Source organism: Podarcis erhardii (assembly GCF_964252035.2).
Source record: "Podarcis erhardii genome assembly, chromosome: 2".
Lineage (NCBI taxonomy): Eukaryota > Metazoa > Chordata > Lepidosauria > Squamata > Lacertidae > Podarcis > Podarcis erhardii.
Window position 1 is genome coordinate 35,096,584 of NC_138498.1, and position 19,222 is coordinate 35,115,805.

At 45.8% G+C, this 19,222-nt stretch overlaps 1 protein-coding gene across 1 annotated transcript; it reads left to right on the forward strand.

Annotated features, from left to right (window-relative positions):
- The first annotated feature begins 76 nt into the window (after positions 1-76).
- Positions 77-18,475, forward strand: SLC16A5 (solute carrier family 16 member 5). Its single transcript, XM_081850812.1, has 5 exons — positions 77-413; positions 3,909-4,191; positions 12,328-12,471; positions 14,033-14,890; positions 17,493-18,475. The coding sequence occupies exons 2-5, from the start codon at positions 3,972-3,974 to the stop codon at positions 17,735-17,737; spliced, it is 1,467 nt and encodes a 488-aa protein (XP_081706938.1). The 5' UTR covers positions 77-413; positions 3,909-3,971; the 3' UTR covers positions 17,738-18,475.
- The last annotated feature ends 747 nt before the right edge of the window (positions 18,476-19,222 follow it).

Below are 19,222 nucleotides of genomic sequence, written 5' to 3' on the forward strand. Positions count from 1 at the left end.
AAAACAACTATTGGAAACAGATCTATAAGGCATGCGGGGCGGGGGGGGGGAGAGGTGTGAACCAAGGCAGATCCCACGACCCCAATCAAATTAAGCAAAAGCAACAATAGGCTCCTCTCCTCCTCGCCACCCTATTGAACAGGAGCCGCCCTCGGGGCTCCTCGCCTGACCTCGGCCCCCTTTGACCTCAGCCCGCCCCGGGCTCCTCCGGCAGCGCGCGACGCTCTCGGATCTCCGGCTTCCAAGTCTCCTCCTCCTCCTCCTCTTCCATAAGCAACCGAAAGGGAACCGGAGTCGAGAGCTCGGCCGGCCCTTGGAGGAAGTGAAGCGGGGTGGAGAGCGGAGAGGAAGGGGCCACGGGGTCGCCCCTGGGAAGGGAGGAAGCAGCAGCCCCGCCTGGGGGGCGTGAGCAGGTGAGCAGGCGGCGATCCGCTGGGGAACCCGATCAAGATCACTACGAGACCGTGGGGGTGGCGGGGGAGGGAGAGTTATTAAGATCCCAGCCACTGCCCTGCACTTCCTTATGGGGATTCTTCGATAACCCTAGCTGAGGCCAGAGGGGGATCCCTGGCGGGGAGTAAGGATGGGGGTAAAGCGCAGAAAGGATCGAAGGGCACTGGATCGAAGGGTGCCTGGTCTTGATTTCCTGTTTTCGGGAGGGAAAGGAACGACGACGCCCCCTCCCCTCCGCCCCCGCTGACACCTGGTGCGAAACCGGAACAATCTCTTTCTCGGTCGACACCAGAGCTGAGAGTTGCTATAAGCCCTCTCAGGATCCCTGAAGCGTCCAGGGATCTCTCTCGGGTGAACCCTTGGAAGGAAACTCCGTTTCGAAATTGGCGCTGCTTAAAACGGTGCGGGGGTCGAAGCAAACCCACCCCTTTCTAACACCGCTTTGCAAAAAATCTAAACTGATAATCGGACGCTTGTCTGGATGGCCCTTATTCTGATTCCGTATAGACAGGAAGGGAGGCAGCCCTGAAACTGGCTCCAAAGAACCACATGGGTTGGTTTGAGCAACAAGTTATGGAGTTCCCGTTTTTGTATCGCTGTTGATGTTTTTAAAGCTGTTGCAGCTCATGACTCCAGAGATGCTGTGTTGTGTACCGGCGGAGAGCCAGAGCATTGAACTTGGGCTCAAATTTTGTCTCAGCCTCGAATTCACTAGGTCTCAATTCTCTAGTCTGCAATATTGAGATAAGACCACTGGGCTTTCTTCACAGATTAAAGGTAAAGGTAAAGGGACCCCTGACCATTAGTCCAGTCGTGACCGACTCTGGGGTTGCGGCACTCATCTCGCTTTATTGGCCGAGGCCAGAGCGGTACCTATTTATCTGCTTGCACTTTGATGTGCTTTTGAACTGCTAATTTATCTACTTGCACTTTGACGTGCTTTCGAACTGCTAGGTTGGCAGAAGCAGGGACCGAGCATCCGCTGACCTTCTGATCTGCAAGTCATAGTTAAATCACAGAGCCACCGGCGTCCCTCTTTACAGATTACCAAGACTTTTACTAGGGGATGCTTTTACAACAGGGGTCAGCAACCTTTTCCAGCCGTGGGCCGGTCCACCATCCCTCAGACCATGTGGTGGGCCGGAGTATATTTGGGGGGGGGGGAATGAACAAATTCCTGTTCCCCACAAATATAACCCAGAGGTGCATTTTAAATAAAAGAATACATTCTACTCATGTAAAAACATGCTGATTCCCAAACTGTCCGCAGGCTGGATTGAGAAGGCGATTGGGCCACTTCCAGCCCCTGGCCCTTCGGTTGCCTACACCTGTTTTACAAGCACCAGCACTTTGAACACTTTTCTCTAAACATTTAAATACTGGTGGTAAGAACCATACAACTATGAACTTTTCTAAGCTAATGTAAAGTACTAGGGGCAAGAACTATATAGCTATAAAGCAGGAAGAGACTAAATATACCAATATCACCCTAATCTGACCAACTCCAGCCAGGATGAATAGTTGCATGTATTGAGCTACATCTCACACAGGTGTACACACATACCTGGCCCCAAAGTATATAAAAATTAAGTATGAATAAAATGTAACTTGCAAATAGAGTATGGTATTTTAAAAACTGGAGCACCCATAAAGGGTCAGTAATCCAGTAAGTGTGGCTGTGTTGGTGAAATGGATTGCCTTGCTCCCATTCTGAAACACCAGAGGAGCCAGTTAGTGGGCACAACATTATCTCTTGGTACAGGTGTGTGTATGTTGTCCAATCAGTTTTCAGCACCATAGCTGAGAAATAAGGGGATTTGGTGTTCAGGCGCAAAAGAACCTCCATAACCCCTGCCTTGGGAACTTGCTGTAGCAAAGCACTAAGGAGGTCACAATGTTCTACATTCAGCACCAGCGTTACTATGAAGCAACACGAAATGGGCATTTCAGGCTGCAGAATCCATAGAGGGTGACCACCTTCCTGCTTTTGATTCATTTACGTGGCATTAAAAATTAACTACCGCTACTTCTGGTGAAATTTTGAGGGTTGGTAAACAGACTGTTGGCAACACATGATTCCTTAAATACCTAGGAGACAACTACACTGGCTAGCTTATGGGACTCAGGGGAGAGGAACATACAGAAGAAGGCACCCTTGCAGTTTCCTGGCAGCTTTGAGGCATGCATCCCAACTTCTTCCTCCGACTCTCTGCCAGCAAAATGCCCAGTCAGGTTTGGCGGTAGAATAGTGGGACAACCATGCATTTTTCAACTGGACCAGGCCAGTCCTGGCCCTGCTAGAGGTCACCTAGATAACACCCGTGTTCCTTTGTACCTGCTTCTGCTGACCATCAGAGTAGTGAGGGCGCCACATATTTTATCTGATGGAACAAATATTGCATAAGCTGTTTCCCCGTCTCCACTCCTGCATAACTGAGTGGGGCATTCCAAAGGAAAAAACCAGTGGTCTCTTTTATTTATTTATTTTGGAGGGCACTTCCAAGTTGCCACTATTTTGGGGGGCGATTCACTCACATACCGGGAAATGCAGGTTACAAACTTGAGCAACAAATTCCCTTCTCAAAAAGACTGGACATTTTTTGTGATGGGGAAAGAAAATGCACTGGGATGGGTGGGAATAACACTTGCTTTGATGTTACATCATCTAACCTCCCAGAAAACAAATCGGGACGAATGCTCGATAAACAGGTTATCTGGAAGCGCCCTAGACCCCTGGAGTTACCTGAGTTGCCCATGTCTTTTCTTTGCTGTGGAGCCCAGTTCAGAGAAAGGGCTCTCCTTAAAGTGGTTTCACACCCAATGCTTACAACAACTTTTTTGGGGGAAAGGGATCTCTTGTGCTTTTTATGTAGGCTGGACGGGAGAATAAATGCATTTTGTAGAGCAGGTGTAACTTGCAGACATTGTAAATATTACATTAGAGTTAAAGGAAATATAAAATTCAATGCAGATGTGACATGTGGACATGTCCTAGGGGCCTTTCTCGCCACGTGAAAGTGAAAGGCACTTTCTGTTCTATCCTGGGACAAACAGGGCAACTTGGACAGGAACCTGTGCAAGAGCAGTCATTACAACCTAATTCTCAGCAGAACTATACAGACTTTACACTGGGATTGGCATTTACGGGCAGAGCCTTCCTCTCTTGGCACAAGAATTTTATGACATTAGATAAAGGCAGCAAGGGGATTCCACTGACCGAAAGCAGGTGAAAGGGAAAACTGGCAGGGTGCTGGTGCTGAGTAATACCAGCTAGCTCTTTCCTCACTGGAGGTGTGTCTAACATTATACCTAGAAGCATTCATAATCTTGTGAAATAAAAAGAGATGACAGACCTTTCTCAAGCAGGCTGGAGACACCAGAACTGAGAAGCTCTCTAGAGAAGCACAACAAATTCTTCTGTTTTTCAGCAACTATTTTTTCTGCCTTCTTTGCAGCTGCTGCATCACTTTCGTTTGTGCATTTTCCTCTAACGAGGCTTGCTCAGGAAAAAAACAACAATGTCCAAAGAAGAAGAGGCAGCCGCTAGGATCTCCAAAGACCAGGATCGAGGATGGGCGTGGGTGGTCTTAGTAGCCACCGTGGTTGTTCAAGGCCTAACGCTGGGCTTCCCTTCGTGCACTGGGGTCTTCTTCAAGGACCTGCAGCATGATTTCCAGGCTAGCAACAGCCAGACATCGTGGTTTCCTTCCATCATGACAGCTGTGCTCCATGCAGGGGGTGAGTGTTTGCTTTTACTTATATGAACATCCTTCGCAAAAGGCACCCAAAGTCAGTGTTTGAAACTCCCATTGTCCTAGGCATATTTTGTGACAGGGAATTTCATTAGTGTGAGCAGTTTCTGAGCTCTGGGTGCAGTACTGCGCCTAAGATTTCAGATTATAAGTGCAGAGTGGAAGGAAAGGAGGACCTTTTCCTGCCTCCCCACTTCCAGCTACTCTCTGAAGACTGGAGAAGAGACCCTCTTAAGAATATTAGGGGGGTGGGCAGGGGAAGGACTAGACCGTGTGAAAAATGAACATAATATTTTAGCTGCAGTTCATTCATTTTCAGCTTTGTATTCTTGTTATAAAAAAAAGCGCGCCTAGCCATTCCGTTGTTGTTCCCATAAGCTAGGTTTAAGGTGTATTGGAGCTCCTAGCTTTTATATCTCAGCTTCTGACACAGCCCAAAGTACAACTCACGGAAAGCCCTCAATCAATGAGACCCATCTAAAAAGTGTTGCTTGACTGCCTTTAGCTTCCTGATTTGTACAGACTTGTCTGTTTTAGCCCACTTCACTATTACTACCCAGATGCTAGATACAACCTGGAGACATAAGGAGAGCCCCTCAGGATCAGGCCAATGTCCCATCTAGTCCAGCATTCTGTTCACACAATGGCCAGCTAGATGCCTTTGGGAAGCCTACAGACAGTTCTTGAGTGCAGCAGCACTCTCCCCACTTGTGATTCCCAGCTACTGGTAGGGGAGCGGGTGGCGCTGTGGTCTAAACCGCTGAGCCTCTTGGGCTTGCCGATCGGAAGGTCAGTGGTTCAAATCCACACGAAGGATCAACATTCAGCTTTATTAAGTGGCCTCAGGTTCTAGAGCAGGCTTCCTCAACCTCAGCCCTCCAGATGTTTTGAGACTACAGTTCCCATCATCCCTGATTACTGGTCCTGCTAGCTAGGGGTCATGGGAGTTGTAGGCCAAAAACATCTGGAGGGCCAAGGTTGAGGAAGCCTGTGCTAGATGGGGAAAAGGGAAACGAAATTACAGTACATCCTGTGGTTACCTGGTTTTATTGATATATGACACCTCTATACAACAGACTCCTGATAAATGCAACAGCATGTCTTGAACATGCCATTAGCTTACTGTTTCCTCGGGTTAGGTATTAATCTGTGCCTTTGGCTACTATGTATTTTGCACCTCAAGCAAAGAATGGAGGTCATAAACAAGCAATGAAGTTATAGCACAGAGAAATTAAAGATTAAGGTGGTGAATGGCCTGTGGGAGTGTCTGGAGGCAGTGAGAGGATGCATGGCAGCTAATGGGATGAGGTTGAACCCTGACAAGACACAAGTATTGTTTCTGGGAGGCAGGGAGCAGGTCGGTATGAGGAACTCCCTGATCCTGAGCAGAGTAACTGTGCTCCTGAAGGACTAGGTGCACAGCCTGGGAGTCCTTTTGGACTCAAAGCTGTCCATGAAGGTTAATTCTGTGTCCAGGGCGGCTGTCTACCAGCTCCATCTGGTCAGGGGCATAGCTAGCTGCTCTGGCACCTGGAGCAGTGGGGGCAGTGGGGATCCGCCCATGGGGGCACTGCAGCGAGCTGCCCACGGAGTCCATCCGGTGGACACAAGCCCCATGCTGCCATTTTGGGCAGCATGGGGCCCCGAGCCACTGTGTAACTCCCAGGAGAGACGCGTGGCTCGGGCGCGCTACATGCCAGGCCCCACGGTAAGTGCCGACCCCTGTGGTGTGTCATTTTGTCACCCCCTCAAGGATGACACCTGGGGCAGGCCATACACCCCACACTCCCCTTCCTATGCCCCTGTATCTGGTGTGCCAGCTGAGATCCTTTCTGCCTGCGCACTGTCATGATAGAGTGGTACATGCTCTGGATATCTCCCACTTGGACTACTGCAATGTGCTCTACATAGGGCTATCTTTGAAGGTGACTCGGAAACACCAACAAATTCGGAATGTGGCTACCAGACTGATGCCTGGAAGCGGCTGCCAGGACCATATAACTCCAGTCTTGAAAGACCTACGTTGGCTCTCAGTACATTTCTGAGCACAATTCAAAGTGTTGGTGCTGACCTTTAAAGCCCTAAATGGCCTCAGCTCTGTATACCTGAAGGAACCTTTGCACCCCCGTTGTTCAGCCAGGACACTGAGATCCAGCGCCGAGGGCCTTCTGGTGGTTCCCTCAGTGTGAGAAATGAAGTTACAGGGAACCAGGCAGAAGGCTTTCTCGGTAGTGGTGCCCACCCGGTGGAATGCCCTCCCATCAGATAAGAAACTATATAACCTTTAGAAGACCTCTGAATGCAGCCCTGTATAGGGAATGGTGTTTTTTTAAAGAAATGTTTAATGTTTTATTATGCTTTTATATCTGTTGGAAGCTGCCCAGAGTGTCTGGGGCAACCCAGTCAGATGGGCAGGGTACAAATTAAATCATCATCATCATCATCATCATCATCATCATCACCATCACCATCAATAATTCCTGCTGCAATCAGAACAACTTTTTCCAGGGAGAAAAAACCCTCAAAGGATTTGAGTTCTTAGGCTACCCAGTCACACTGACCTGGCACTGCCTGCCACATTGCTCCGTTGCTGCAGCCCTCGGCGTAAATTTAGTCTGTTCTATATATGTACCCTCACAGTCCACATGACTAGGAGTTTACATAAACTAGAGATAAGGTGGAAGAGAGATTGAAGCAGTCACAGTGATTAATCATGTAATAGGATCATGTTGAGCTGAGCAAAGGGAAAACACTCAGATTTCTTCAAACAGCAGCGTGAGTAGGATTGCCAACTTGTTCCTGGCAAGGCTGCTGTGCCTTTAACAGCTGGCAGTTGAAAGCACAAAGCCCTGCCCAGAGAAAAAGTTGGCAGCCCTATTCCCCATTCAGTTAACCTAGAAACTGGGTAGAAGTTTAATGTTGCATAAGAAAAAGAAGTGTATACCTGGCTCCTGTGCTAATCTGGGGTTGGCAATGAGCCAGGAAAAGGGACTGGCTTGGTCCTGTGTCTTTAAAAGAGCTATTTACAAATCAGTGGGTGACCATGTATGCCCTGAGGTCTGTCTAGGGTTGCCAACATCTTTGTTAGCTCCTGAACATTTAACAAGCAGGGTGTCATTTCCTAACACCCAGAAGCTGTTCAATGTGCTGAAATTTCCTAAGGTCTTAAACTCTTAAACCCTGGCAGGAAAACAAACCAACCCCCAAACCTTTCCAGTCCGGCCTGTGCCTCTATGTAGAGAAGGCTAAACTCCTTAGGTACCTTCCCTCCTCAGGGTCAGCAAGAGCAGGGTTCAGATCCTGCACTTAGCCATGACACTCTCTAGGTGACTTTGGGGTCAGTGTTAGTCTCTTAGCCTAACCTCCCAATAAACCAAGTAGTTTTGTTGTTCTATAAATCTGCCCTTAAAAAAAAAAAAAGTTTCAGTTCAAGCTATCTGTGTGCAAGGGTGAAACCAATCCACCCATCCCCAGGACAACATCCACCCTTCCTTTGTGCTGACTAATTTTTATTCATTTTTGTCTGTGGGTGTTTCTTCCCTGTGCTCACTCTGTAAACAGTGTGGGACTAGGGGAAAGGAGGCAGGTGACACCTGGGGCTGAACCTTCCCCTTCATGCTCACCAGTCCTGGGAAACGTGAGCAGTTAGGAAATCCCAAGGCCGCACAGGAAGAAGCAGGCTGGTGCTCGATCTGTTCCAACCAGGGCCCCGCAGATGAACTGACAGCCTCATGAGGAAGAAACTACTCACTGGTGTAAGAATTCAAGTCCGTACAGCATTGCTGGGTCTGAGCAGAACCTGCTCCTGCGCCTTTAACAGGGATCTGGCAGGCAAGCAAGCGTGGCTAGCTCTGTTTCATGAAAAACAAAGGGCTCCCCCAAGAAACCAATTTTCGAGCATTTGCCCTGGGTTGCCCACACAAAAGTTAGATTATATCTGCTATTTTATTGAGCATTTGTTCCGATTTGATGTGGGGTGCTTAGATGATAACGGGGGCATTTATTCTGATTTGTGTTAGTCATTAGTTCACCCTGTACTTTTCTTGTTGTGCTTTCCAACCTGCAAAAAGTCCTGTTGTTTTATTGTGTTTTGTTTTGTTTTGTTTTGTTTTGTTTTGTTTTGTTTTGTTTTGTTGTTTTGTGAGCTGGGGCTGATGGGACTTGTAGTCCAAAGCATCTGAAAGGGCATCAGGTTGGCAAAGGCTGCCCTAGAGAGCATAAGAACATAAGAAGACTGTGCTGGATCAGACCAGTGACCCATCTATTCCAGCATCCTGTTCTCACAGTGGCCAACCAGATGGCAATGGGAAGCCCGGAAGCAAGGACCCAAGTGCAACAGTGCTTTCCCCTGCTGCAGTTTCCTGCATCTAGTAGTCAGAAGCATTCTATCTCCAGCCATGGAGGCAGAACATAGTCATCATGACTAATTAATAATAATAATAATTTTATTATTTATACCCCGCCCATCTGTCTGGGTTGCCAGCCAGACACTGGATCAATGGCTAGTGGCCATTGATAGCTTATGTGCACTTCAATCCACTTTAATTGCACATATTTCAAGCTCCGGTAATTGCCTGAATCCCTCCTGCAAAATACTGTCAGCCTGGAGGCACCCATCATCTGGTTATTTCTCCAGATCAGATCTCTATTAAAAGCTCAGGAGCAGCCAGGCTAGAGGGCAACCTTAAACGTCAGGCTTCGCTCCAGCTTTTGACTCACCCTTCTTCCGGGTATTAGGTAAGAATTAATTTTAAAAGCCTATTTATGAGGAGTTGGGGTAACGGTCCATCTAACTTAGCACTATAAATGAATGGCAACAAGTCTGAGATCTTTTCTGGGCCTAGCGGATTTTATGCTCCTTTAACAGTTGCACAAAAACCTGCTGTTAAAGGTATAGGAGTCCTGCCGGGGGTGTTAAAGCTCTTAACAACCCTAAATGATGATTTACTCGTTTGATGGTACTGGGGTGGTTATACATGATCCCACATTCAATGCTGTTTGCACTTGCAAAAGTTTTTGGGGTGGGCATACTGCTTCATTTACAACCAGTGTGTGTCCTGTAGCTTCCTGATGAAATCTTCTAACTTTTCATAGCATAAATGTTCCTGTGTCGTTGTTAGTTTTTGTCCCGCTCTCATTGCGCTGTAGTGCAAGACCCAAGTGCCCTTCCAGGCAGCAATAATGTGGCATCTTTGAATCTCTGAGGAAGCATTGCAGAGCAACTAGTAAAGCGAAATTATTTGTGGGTGGCCCAGTATAAGTTCACCTCCAATACACAATTATTGTGTCAATGACATGTTTCATAGAATCATAGAGTTGGAAGGGACTCCAAGAATAATCTAGTCCAACCTCCTGCAATGCAGGAATCTCAACACATGGTCCCCCATCCAATTTGAAATGATGCTGGACCCTGCTTAGCTTTGCAAATGTGCAAGCAGTTTTATTGCTGCTCCACTATGTTGCAGAATACATCTGTCAAACAATTTTTAAAAAACTCTGGAGGGACTCTACAATTTTTCCAGTCGCAAACCATGCTTCTACATCCTTTTTTTAAAAAAAAAAATATTATTGAATGATTTTATATTACAAAAAACATTACAACCATACTACCACAAAATACAATTGAGAAATAAAAATTACATACATCAATATTTTGTTTGTTATTTGTTATGTACCGTCTTATTTCCTCCCAAACATCCCATACAAAACACACACACACACACAAAATAATAATGATAATAATGAAAATAAATATTTTCCCCCTTTTATCTTACAAAATATTTTCTTCAATTTTGACTTCCCGTCAAGTCCCTTCGCATATGTTTTATCTTACAGTTGAATATACACAAAACAATAAACCTTTCTATATAAATTTTCCAATACATTCAGAAAACATAATAAATCCTTAATTGTCATCCAACTCCTTTTACTTCCTTTGTCACTCGAATGCTAGCCCGGAATCAAAACTATTATTGTATTTTTTAATTATTGTATTTATATCTTCTATAACCATCTTATTTTCCCGCAGATTTTTGCTTTGAGTTTCCTCTGAGTTTGCTAGCTAATTAAGGACCATGCTTCTACGTCCTACTTCCTCCCACATGAGGAAGAAAAAAGGGGTCTCAAAGGTCACTGACTCCACACTCTTAAGACTTGGTCATAGCATTCAGGCTATGATCCCACCCAGGCACCAGAATTTTCCAAGTCAGAAGCTGGTGGCCTGAGAGCAAAGGGCCAGCCCATGCCCTTGTGTCCCTTAAAAACCTAGAGTTCTTAAAGCAGAGATAACACCTACAACCTCATATATGCAAGGCTATATATTCAACCAAGGAGCCTCTATCTGTGAAACTGAGGTTGCCCAAGGAGTCTTCGTAGGAGTATTCAGGCAAACACCCCCTTCACATGCTGAGGGGAAAAGCTGGACTGTGCCCCACCAGCAACATCTCACCTGCTGGTTATGTAGGCACTGACCACACCTCTGCTAGTCTGTGAGGACCTATATTGTAAGAGGGGCTCATTTGAAACCCCTCCCTCCCCAAAAAAATGTCATAGCCAGCTGCAAATGAAGCCTCTTTGCTTCAGAAAATTGCCTTTGACCACGCCTCTCCTGGTATGTACCACAGAGGAACTTACGGTCTTCAAATAAAAACATCCTGAAGGTCCCAGGCCACAGAGAGGTTAGGCTGGCCTCAGCTAGAGCCAGGGCCTTTTCGGCTGTGGCTCCAATCTGGTGGAACGCTCTGCCACAAGAGACTAGGGTCCTGCAGGACTTGACATCTTTCCGCAGGGCCTGCAAGACGGAGCTGTTCCACCAGGCCTTTGGTCGGGGTTCAGTCTGACTCCCTCTCCCCTTTCATAAGAACTTGCAGGAAAGTGGCCTCCCAATTTTTCTCACAGGCCCATACAAGTTCAGCACAAGCAGTTGGGCCTGGTGAGCATTTAAGGTCCCCAACGCTAATCTGCAGGTTGCCATCTGATTAGATTTTATTCTGATCCTGATCTGATTTGAGGATGTATTTTAATTGATTGTCTGATTTTATGTTAATGTGTTATACATTTGATGTTAGCTGCTCTGAGCCCAGCTTCGGCTGGGGAGGGTGGGATATAAGTAAAAAATATTGTTATTGTTATTGTTATTGTTAAATAAAAGTAATGAGAGAAAGCTTTTCAATAAATGTCGGGGATGGGTGGGAATATGTTGGGTTATTGACAGGATTTGAATGGAGCTGGGATCTATTTCCTCTGAAAAAGATATCTCCTTCACACACAAAAACACAAACACAGAGGAAGGTCACGTTTAAACAGTAATTTAAGCCACTGAAAAAGTCACATAAAGGGCACACGCCACTTCCTGTTCTTCTCCTGCTTACCTGAGAACTTGCTGAGGAAATCAAGTCCTGGGGGGAAATTCCTGTTGGACCAAAAAAAGCTATGGTATCTTAAATATGCTACTGAATATATTATGTACCCAGGTAGTTGGTAGCCCAGTTGTCATCATTATACAGTACTGTATATATGTAAGGCAGTTCACAGACCACAGCCATCCTCTCTTTCGCTGAGGAGCATATTTTGCTTGAGTTTGTTTAGATCTTGCCAAACAAATCACGCTTATTCAGATTGCTCCCCAGCTCCCTCCTGAAAAGCCATATTAGTTTACAGAAAATATGGATTCATCCCTTCCTACATCTCCCACACTGAAACCCAGCTCATTGTTCACCACACGGAGGCTTCATTCACATGTCCTGTCTTGCGCACACTGTAAGTGCTGCTACCTGTTCCCCTTGGCATTTGCTTTTCTTCTGAGTGGTTTGTACACAAATTGCGGTCCACATTATCTTCTCTGCCCCCACCTCCAACGTTTTCCCACTTTGGACTAGGCCTACTACATGAACTTACCGGCAAGAAGGGATAAATATTTGCTTTGGAACACTAGTGTTGATACTCTGAGCAGAAAGTTTAGACAGTGGTACAGGAGTATCTTCTTGCCCTTTACAATTCTGTTTTTGCATAACATAGCCTTGGGTTATGTGGGTGACGACTGCTATTACTTGGGAGGGCCCACAGCATTGTATTTTGACAGCGCTCCTCCTGCTCTGACTGACGCTGAGGTTTGCTTTATCAGGGCCTCTTTGCAGCATTTTGGTGGAACGATTTGGCTGCAGGACCACTGTGATGCTTGGAGGCCTTCTCAGCGGGGTGGGCATGGTTGCCAGTGCTTTCTCCAAGTCCATTAGTCACCTTTATATAACAGCAGGATTCATCACAGGTGAGTAGAGCCTCCAAGTGGGTTGCTATGCAGAAGCTTCGTCCTGGTTTTGTAACACGTGGTGCCCCAGTTCACATGCAGCACTCAGCCAAGCCGTGGCTTAGCACGAATGAGCAAATGTGTGGGTTCCCAGACAGGAGATGGGGGCTGCTACCAAGGGCTTAACCATGGTTTGGCTTAGTGTTATGTTCCAAACTGGGCTTGTGGTTTGCCTCTCTCAGTAGAGACTGTAACCTTGGTTATAGCTCATATTTTGTCTGGAACGAAAGATTTACAGTGGTACCTTGGGTTAAGTACTTAATTTGTTCCGGATGTCCGTTCTTAACCTGAAACTGTTCTTAACCTGAAGCACCACTTTAGCTAATGGGGCTTTCTGCTGCCGCCGCTCCGCTGGAGCACAATTTCTGTTCTCATCCTGAAGCAAAGTTCTTAACCTGAAGCACTATTTCTGGGTTAGCGGAGTCTGTAACCTGAAGCGTATGTAACCTGAAGCATATGTAACCTGAGGTACCACTGTATATGTAACGTGAGGTCAAACCATGGCTTAGCCCTGGGTAGCACCATAACAACAGGATTGGGGAAGGAGCGCAGTGTGCCAGTGGAGGTATACATTCACGGAAGAGAAGGAGGGGCGATTCTTGCCATTTGGGGGACCCTCCACAACAGATTTATTTTGGGGAGGTGGGCATTGCTTGAAAGATAGGGAATAGTCAAAAATTCCCTCCCCTCCTCCTCCATATGCAGACGCCTCCTGGTAGAGCAATTAGTGTCTGTTGTACATATTTTTTCATATAAGCCCATCATATTGTAATTGGATTTCAACACAGCTCTGCTCAATGAACTGTCCTTGAGGATAGTTTAGTTTATCATACCATTTAATAGTACTTTTCAATATAATGTGGAACCTTGGTTTTCAAACGTAACCCGTTCCAGAAGATCGTTCAACTTCCAAAATGTTCGAAAACCAAAGATCAATGGCCTGGCTGCAAAGTTGTTCATCTTCTGAGGTGCACACGAAAACAGAAGTAATTACTTCTGGGTTTTCAGCATTTGGGTTCTGAATTATTTGGCTTCCGAGACGCTTGAAAACCAAGATTCTTCTGTAGATTGAAAATAATGGTATCATATTTGGAAATATAAGACCTCCTATTTCATAAGATTTTTGTCTAGTGGGCATTGTGACTTGCGTTTTCTCTTTTCTGTTTTTGTCCAAGCATAGAAAAGTGCAAATACTTTTTTTTTTGCTAACCTTTAAGTACATTCATAAATAGGAGAGTTCTTGACCATATACATTACTATTGTTTCTATAGTTTTGATTGTGTACAACCCTTGAGGTGCTGTTAAATATAGCTGCTCTTGAATAAAGATCTCATGTGGTCTGATACTGGGGCAGGGAGACTGTTTTGCCTCCATCCTCCTTAGACTGCCCTGGCCTTAGAGGGCCACTGAACTAATTCATGGAATGTGTTCTGAACACCTTAAAAGTGCTTGTTAAACACACAATATATCTAAAACTCCAGCATTCCAAATTCACATTCTTGAATCTCTTCTTTCTTTAAAGGCTTGGGGTCATGTTTCAGCTTCCAGGCTGGAGTCACTGTGCTTGGCTACTACTTCATACGCCGTCGAGCCCTGGCCAACGCTCTGGCCTCCACAGGTGTCTCCATTGGCCTCACGCTCTGGCCACTGTTCTCCCAGTACATGCTTGACGAGATGGGCTGGAGAAACACCTTCCTCATCTTTGGCGGGGTGCTGCTGAACTGCTGCGTTTGTGGGGCTGTGATGAGGCCGGTGGTGCCAGACCAGCTGCCTGCCCCATCATCGAAGCCCTACCCTGAACAGCCACCTGAAGGGGCCTATTTGTCTAATGGAAACACTGTGCATCCTGAAAAGGAGCTGCCCCGGCCCAGGTGTGCCGCTTGCATCCAGACCCTACAGAAGTACCTGGCTTTTGACGTCTTCTGCAAGAACAAAGGCTACCAGATCTACACCATTGGCGTGTCTTGGATGGTGATGGGTTTCGTGCTGCCCCTCATCTACCTGGTGCCTTATGCCATCTTCAATGGAGTGCCGGAGCGCAAGGCAGCCCTGCTCATCTCCATCATTGGGTTCATCAACATATTCATGCGCCCCATGGCGGGCCTGCTCTCAGGCCTCAACGTCTTCACTGGCCGTAGGATCTACCTCTTTAGCCTGGCTGTCCTCCTCAACGGCCTGAGCAACCTCATCTGTGCAATCTCAGCTGACTACACCGTCCTTGTCTTCTACTGCTTGGTCTACAGTGTCTCCATGAGTGTCATCGGTGCTCTTCTCTTCCAGGTGTTAATGGATGTGGTAGAGATGGACAGGTTCTCCAGTGCCTTGGGCCTCTTCACCATCTTGGAGAGTGTCACCATTCTCATTGGACCCCCTCTTGCAGGTAAGATGTGGGCAGGGCCTGAGACATTGGGTATTCCGCAAGTGCAAGAACTTCAGCAGAATTTGGCAGGGGTCATAGACTTCCCTGCAGGTAAAACTACTACAGCCTTGAAATGGCAAGCACTGGGGCACAGTGGTTGCTTTAGACACTCCATGTTGGCTACCCCTTCTCTTGATCATTCTTTCCCTAACCTGGTATCCTCCAGTTGTTTTGGACTCAGCCCTGCCAGCCAGCATGGCTAATTGTAAGGGCTGATGGGTGTTGTCATCCAAAATATCTGGAAGTTTGGGAAGGTTGCTCCAGATTGTGGAGAGTTGCGCAAAGAATTGGCAAAAATAACCTTTCCCCCACTTTTCTGTAGGTGGGTGCTGGGAGTGCTCTTTCTGTGAGCAGAACTCAGCTCATGGGAAGTTTGGATTCAACCCTACATGTTTACCTTTGTATTTTAATGTCCTTGAGGAAGAGCTGAAGAAGTTCAGGCCAGTTCCATCCTAGTACAAAAGAACCGCTGTGAATACTTCCATCCCCCCCCCCCCCCGTTGTTGCCTAGTGCATTTCCCCTATTCTTACAATTTGTGCGTTATTCACTGCAACAACTGTTTGGGTACACACATCCAACACAATTGGTTCATAGTATGAATCAGCCATCAGACACTCTGGCTATTCTTGCCTGTTGCCATGCGGTTTGAGAAGCCAGATGGCTGTTTTCAATTATCTGGTGACCTTTCAGAGCCAGAGTTTCAAGGCTCTATGGAGCAAGCAAACATGTGAAATTCAATGCATTTTTTAAAAGACGTCAAATAGAGATAATTCTTTGATGAGCAAACTATGATGCAGCAGTTTTACCAGGCCTTACAAAAATAGACCAAAGGGAAGGAAATATCAAATTGGTTGACTGCCCAGGGTTTTCTATTACATGCAAGGAGCCTCCATGAGTACAGGAGACTCCCTGCTTCAGAGGTTCACCTTCCAACTTGTGCAATGTGATGGTGATGTAGGAAGGAGGCAGAACTTAACACACTTGCCTCCCCACTCAGCTCTTGGGTTTTATGTTTAAGCAAAATGCCTGAAAAGGGCTACTGGTGCAGAATAATAATAATAATAATAATAATAATAATAATAATAATAATAATACACTTTATTCTTTATACCCAACAGAACATTAAAAAGACAACAAAAGATCAAACATTTAAAACTTCCCTAAACAGGGCTGCTTTCAGGTGTCTTCTAAAAGTCAGATAGTTGTTTATTTCCTTGACATTTGATGAGAGGGCATTCCACAGGGCGGGCACCACTAGTGAGAAGGCCCTCTGCCTGGTTCCCTGTAACCTCACTTCTTGCAGTGAGGGAACCACCAGAAGGTCTCAGATCTGGACCTCAGTGTCCAGGCAGAATGATGGGGGTGGAGAAGCTTCTTCAGGTATACTGGGCCGAGGCCGTTTAGGGCTTTAAAGGTCAGCACGTAGCAACATAAAATAACCATCTCACTCACATAAGAATGAAGAACAACTGTAGACAACCAAACCCTGACCATTACTGCCATGTAAATATCTAGGAGAATGCAAATGTCTTAACTGAAAGGATGATAAAGACTGTGCTAGGCATGCCTCTCTGGAGAAAGCATTCCACAATGGGGGGGGGGGAAGGCACTTACAGAACAGACACGTTCTCTCCTTGCCAGCTTCCAAATGTCTCTTGGAAAGAAGCAAACAAAGAATCACCTATTGGGCTGTGAGAAAGTGATGAGGCAGTGGTTGGTTGCTACCAACACCATGATGGCAAAGAACAGATACTAGGACCAAAAACAGTTTGGTCCTATCTTCACCACAGACTTATATAACTAGTCATTCCCTTACCCTAGGGATCCTGGAAACTAGTTCTTCTGGGAATGGGGCATTAAGATTTGGAACAGATCTGAGCAGATTCGCCAAACCACAATTCATAAATATATATTGTGGTGGGTGGGGAGGCAAAGACAGTTAAATTATGATCATGTTTATAGTGTAGATATACCTTTCAGGTGGGGAGACCAGAGGCAGCTGCATTTGCTGCTGGATGAAGTCATCTGTACAGTGAGGGGGGAAAGTATTTTTTTTTTGTCCCTGACATCCTTGGACAGCTCTTTGGTCTTGTTCATGGTGGCTAGTTTGGAATCTGCTGGATTGTTGACAGGTGTCTTTTGTACAGGTACTGTAACGAGCTGGGATTACAGGTAATACCTCTCTCTCCTTTACAGCAGGTGCTTCTAATCTCAGCTCGTTATAGACAGTGAAGATACCAGGTACCCTGACATCTGGCTGGTTGATAGGGGATCAAATACTTATTTCACTGATTATAATGCACATCAATCTCTAACTTTCGTCTTTGGGTTTCTGGGGGTTTTCCCTGTTGTTATTCTGTCTCTCACAGCTACAATAAACCTACCATTACAATTGTGGACTGGTCATTTCTTCGTCAGAGGGCAAATTTAGCAGGGGATCAAATACTTTCCCTCCTCACTGTATGTGGTTGTGAGCATTTTGGAGGAGAATGGAATCCTATTAAAAAGCGGAAGGTTGTACTTTTGCATGCCATTGAGATTTGAACTTTTTTTCTGTTCCAGGTCTTCTTGTGGATATCACGGGCCACTATAGTTACGTCTTCTATGCTTCCACCTTCTTCATGGTAACGTCTGCTCTCTTCATGGGTCTTAGCTTCTGCACTATGAAAGCAAAGAACAAACTGAAAGAGACCCATAAGCTGCTATCCCCAGAGGTCCCCTCCAGGGGAAAATACATGGAAGTGCCAACAGAACAGAGGCCAAACAGAAATGATCCTCCTGCAGTCATCTATATAACAAGCATCTGAGTCCAGATGAGCTGGAGGGACATTGGATTTCTCAAAAATGGAAAACATCTGGAAACAGAAGGGGGAAAAACAAGTGCCTCATTTTTCTGGTTCTCCCGTCCTCCCTACTGTGACCTCCTACTCAGCTGTGCTGGGCTCATATGAAGGATCTAGGTCAGAGGATATGAACTCAAAGCTATCCAGAAATCTAAAGAGCACTTTAAACAAAACATACACGATGTAAGCCATGGGGCCAGAGAGGGACATTGCCCTGTGGCAACATCTGTATTATTACTTGAAGCTTAATCATTTTTATCACCAGGTTTTCTTTATACATTCCAGTTTTTCAAGCTGAAAGGATTTCTTCACCCACTGGGTTATATGAGTGACAATGGAACCTGTAGAGAAGGGCAAGTAATAGTTATGCGGGACTTGTTTCCAAACATGTCCATTTGCCACACTTAAACAGAGCAAAGTCAACTAATTGTCTGATTCTCTCCTAGTCCAAAAGAAAAGTTACTCATTAGGGAGTTTTACTGCTGAACATGAAGGCTTTCTTTCCTGTTGCATAATCTCAGAGCAGCTGCTGTTTGACCATATTACTTATCTCCCTTACAGCAGCCAGATTGCGGGTGAGTAGAGTTGTATGTGCAACTAAGCAAAGTGAATCATTTCTGCATTTTGAGGGGGGGGATAACAGATGTTCATATCTTGAAGCTGGAGAGCTCCAAAGTGCCTATATATTCTTGCCAATAGTGTACTGAAGAAGAAGAAGAAGAAGAGTTTGGATTTGATATCCCGCCTTTCACGCCCTTTAAGGAGTCTCAAAGCGGCTAACATTCTCCTTTCCCATCCTCCCCCACAACAAACACTCTGTGAGGTGAGTGGGGCTGAGAGACTTCAAAGAAGTGTGACTGGCCCAAGGTCACCCAGCAGCTGCATGTGGAGGAGCGGAGACTCAAACCCGGTTCCCCAGATTACAAGACTACCGCTCTTAACCACTACACCACACTCTCTCTACTGAAATCCTTTGCATTCTCCTTTGAAATATATGCTGCAGTAAAGAAAAGGTGATGCTAATTAAAAGAGGTGGCTATTCTGTCCACCTCCACAAGGAACAACAAATACGAATACAATGGCATTTTAAGTTTTATCTCCAGTGGGCATTCCTCATCATTGTAGGCTTCCAGTGTCTTACAGAGCCAACTCAGAATGGGTGTATAAGCTATAATAAGGGTAATATGTTACATGTTGGCAAACTGACATCTATGCAGGTGTATGTTGGTGTAAAGAAACATGAAAAATGGCAAGTACTACCCTTTGCTGCATGCCTAAAACAGCAGGTCAGATCAAGACCATCTCTGCTTTGGACTGAAGGTCTAATTTTTTTAAGGATATGCAGAGAAATATAATTAGGAAAATGGCACTCCAGTCTGGAATCTTCTTCTTAAAACAATAGCTTCATGTTACTTTGTGTTAAGACAAGCCTTGAAAATGACCCAGGAT